The following is a 3,757-nucleotide window of genomic DNA, read 5'->3' as shown; positions in this document are numbered from 1 at the left end:
AAAGAAAAATTAACACCCCCAAACCAATCAATAACTAATTGTGCATAAGGAGTGCAGGTGAAAACTACGTTCAAAGTTGACTTGATGTTTTCTGCTTTCACTCTAAAAATCAAAAAGTGTTTTGCGGATGGTTGGAGTGCCCCACTTCCACTGGTAGGTCATGTTTCTTTTCTTTACTCTCCCTCTGTTGTTTCTGTTTGCCACACCTGCTATTTCCTTGCACTAAATGACGGTTATCGTGTCAGTGTGCTTTTCTTTACTCAAATAAACAAACAAACAAAAAGACAAACAAACAAACACATTACAAACAAGCAAACTTTATGTTGCAGTGCTAAATTGCAGGATGCTTTTGACCAACATCTAAAATCCTAGCAAGTGTGGGATTCACGTACACGTGGGTGTCTGTGGTGCATCAGTTTGCGGTCTTGGCCGGCCGTACAAAAGACGCGAGTTTGTTTCTCACATCTGGGAAAGATATATTGTAGTGTCTGACGGGACACCTCTGACAATATATTGTGTGTTTGGAAATAGTCTCGAACTCGTGTGGCCAGACCGTCTGTCCAGACCCAGTGTGTGTGTGTGTGTGTGTGTGTGTGTGTGTGTGTGTGTGTGTGTGTGTGTGTGTGTATCAAGTGACACACGTTTCATAATAGAAAGTGCGATGGGTCGTTGGCGGGTTCTGTGGTGTGGTTTTCCCTTCTTTCCCATCAACCATCTATCAATATCACCCGTATCGGTTTTTCATCTTTTTTTTTCATATGTTACCTTCTAGTTTGTTTTTTTTCTTTTGTTTTTTGTTTTTCGTTGTTTTTCGTTGTTGTTGTTGTTGTTGTTGTTGTTGTTGTTGTTGTTGTTGTTGTTGTCCAGGCGAAATGTAGCCTAGTTGTTATCGTTGATGAGGATGTTATACTATACGACTGAACTGGGCTCTTCGTTGGACTGAAACTGGCATACTTCTTTAAAGTATCATTTTTAGCAGACACATTCTTGTTACAGCCTTTTTAGCAACCTACATTATTATTTTGCAAAGTGGGTGGTTTGCTACTTCTTTCCTATCAAACATCTACCGTCCTTATCTCCCGTCCTTCTATTTTGTGTTTGGTACTCTCTTGTAACACCTCTAATCTTCGGCACTAAAATGAACGTACTGTGTTGCAAGTGCCGTAAAACGCTTACTAAAACTAAAAAATATTTTGCGACAGTGATGAACACAAAGAAGACAGACAAGCGACTCACGCGAACATGCCCAGCATCCCCGGTCGTGGAGAATGATATCCTTTATCCCCGGCAGGGCCACAGTTTGGCACAACCAGTCTTCTTATGACATCATGAGCTTTTTAGAAACTCTTTCTTGGCACAGTGTGAAAAAACAGTAATAGCAAATCCTTTATTTTGATAAACGCCGTATAATCGTATTGCCATAGACTGAAAGGGCCAGCCACGTAATAGGAGCACACGTTGGGCACTGGGTAGAAAACAGCGATCCAATTACGTCATAATAACACTTTTATGTTTTGTGTACACAAAAATATACATGACTTGCAACCCGCGCGTCGTACCTCATGTAGCCACTAAATGGAATGAGCGACAACAACACCGCTCACTCATTAGTACCACCGTGACGATTTGGTGCGCGAACAAAAGTGCGCGGTCGCGCGAGCTAGGCAGGCGAGTTTGTATGGTGGGGTGTAGACATGTATCCGACATATCGGTTCTGCGTGATCGAGTAAGGAGCTGAAAAAGTAGATTGGTCGATGTGGGTGGTTGGTGGATGCTCTGTTGTGGTTTTCTCCTTCTTTCCTTTCAGACATCTGTCGTCCTTATCTCTCCTCCTTTTTGTGTTTGTTACTCTCTTGCATCACCATCTTTGGCACCTACATGACCTCATTGTGTTGCAAGTGTCGTAAAACTCCTACTAAAATGAAAGAACTTGAATCACATATAATCTGTTTGGCATCCACTCAGAAAATGAAGCCAGAATAGCCGTGGAAATCAGACGATTCTGCTAAATCGGGTACGTGTCCACCCTATACAACAGCTGGGGAAGTGTTGTCAGTGATGACCCGATAGTGTTCTATCACCGCGCCAGTGCCTGGGGGCTCTGGCTGGACCCGGCGAAAAATAGTATTTAGGCGTGAGCAAATTGTTTCTATCGGGCATTTCTTCTTCATACGGTGATTCCATGTTGTGTTACGCGTGTTATGTTTATTTTTTAATATTTCGATGTCGCTCTAAATCTCTGCAGATTCATACATATGTATTAAGTCACTTTTTGCTCGAGTTCTGTAAAACATGTTTACTCATTACTTTAGGATAATATTACTTTTATTATGCATTTTCTTGGGCTTCATATAATAATTTATTTTTGGATGTATAATGTGTACTTTATATTTTTGTCTCTTTTGAGTTTTTCGTGCGAAGAAGTTCTGTGCTTACTGTATAACCTCCTTGGTTTGGACTGATGTATTGTTGGCCTTCTCATTATGTTTTTTTTTTTTTTTTTATACTACAAATAGATTATTAGAACTTTTATCGGCATCTTGTCAACTGTGAGTTTAGTTTATCGCAATGGGTTTGAGAGGATCTGTTGCGACCCCCTCCACCGCGACATACACACGCACGCACGCGCGCGCACACACACAAACACACACAAACTCACTCACGCACATACATTCACGCAAAAGCAGATTGGATAGTAATTCTTTGACACACCTACATATTTTATCAGCAAGAGATTCAGGCCTTCAAATGATGGAGCGGGTGGTTGGAGAGCGTCATGGGTAGGCCCTACTTGTTTACTTTCTCTCCGTTGCTATTGCCTCTTTTTATATCTTGCTCATTCACATTTTTTTTTCAAATAATTGAAAGCTCTCCATTAACTCAGTAAATATCAAGCTGAACTACGGAGCAGATGGTCGTGTTTCGAATCGCCATGATATTCTTGAACATGGTCTGTTTTGTGGAGTTCTTAAGTCTCTCCACCCTTTCAGAGATGGGCATTCAAGTCGGAGGTCCCGCCTCTTGAATAAGCTTACAATGTTGGAATGGGCCTTAACTCTATGCTTGAACCAAATTAAATGGTAGAATGATGCACTCGTGCCTCTGTTCTCATGGATGTTTTGTGCTTTTATTTTGTTTGAGTTATAGTAAGCGTTTTACGGCACTTGCAACACAAGTAGGTCATCCAAGTGCCGAAAATTAGTGGTGTTGCTTGAGCGTAATGTGTAAAGAAAAGGAGGAGACATGAGAAAGATAGCTGTTTGATGGGAAAGAAGGAGCAACCGCACCGGAGTACCCACCAACCAGCCAATGTTTGCTTTGTACATACCCCAGTGTTTTGAAAGGGGCGTAAAAGCTTGATTTGGGTTTGTCTTTCTCTTTTTCAGGAGCGGGACAGGTCGGGCGCGATGGCCGACGCGTGTGTGTGTTCTACAACCGGGCCAGGGGCTGCTATAGGGGGCAGAGGTGTCCCAACCTACACATTAGAGTGGATGAAGACGGTGAGCTGGGTTGTTGTTGTTGGGGTTTTTTTTTGGTTTTTTTGGGGGGGTGTTGTTGGTTTTTTTCTTTTCGTTGTTTTTGCTGTTGTTGTTGTTTTTTCCTCTCCGTCTCTTTCTTTACCCCATTCGGTCTTCCTCGTCGTCTGTCTATCTGTCTGTCTGTTGGTTGTCTGTCTGTCTGTCTGCCTTCCCACAATCAATGCTTTTCCCGTCACCAGAGAGAGAGAGAGAGAGAGAAGAGAGGGGGGGGGGGAGAA

General features: G+C 42.4%; 2 protein-coding genes across 2 annotated transcripts in view; one reads left to right on the top strand and one right to left on the bottom strand.

Moving 5' to 3' along the window:
- The window catches only part of LOC106011337, a gene marked incomplete in the record, with an annotated part of 46,582 nt that extends 44,959 nt beyond the window's left edge, over nt 1-1,623 (bottom strand). Inside the window, 1 exon segment of the mRNA XM_013080570.2 lies at nt 1,237-1,623.
- LOC101856642 overlaps nt 1-3,757 on the top strand; it is a gene marked incomplete in the record, with an annotated part of 87,190 nt that overhangs the window by 78,182 nt on the left and 5,251 nt on the right. The window contains 1 exon segment of the mRNA XM_013080569.1: nt 3,387-3,500. Within this exon segment, the coding sequence (XP_012936023.1) occupies nt 3,387-3,500 (114 nt within the window).

This window comes from Aplysia californica, unplaced genomic scaffold (assembly GCF_000002075.1).
Source record: "Aplysia californica isolate F4 #8 unplaced genomic scaffold, AplCal3.0 scaffold00091, whole genome shotgun sequence".
Lineage (NCBI taxonomy): Eukaryota > Metazoa > Mollusca > Gastropoda > Aplysiida > Aplysiidae > Aplysia > Aplysia californica.
This window is presented reverse-complemented; position numbering and strand designations above follow the sequence as displayed.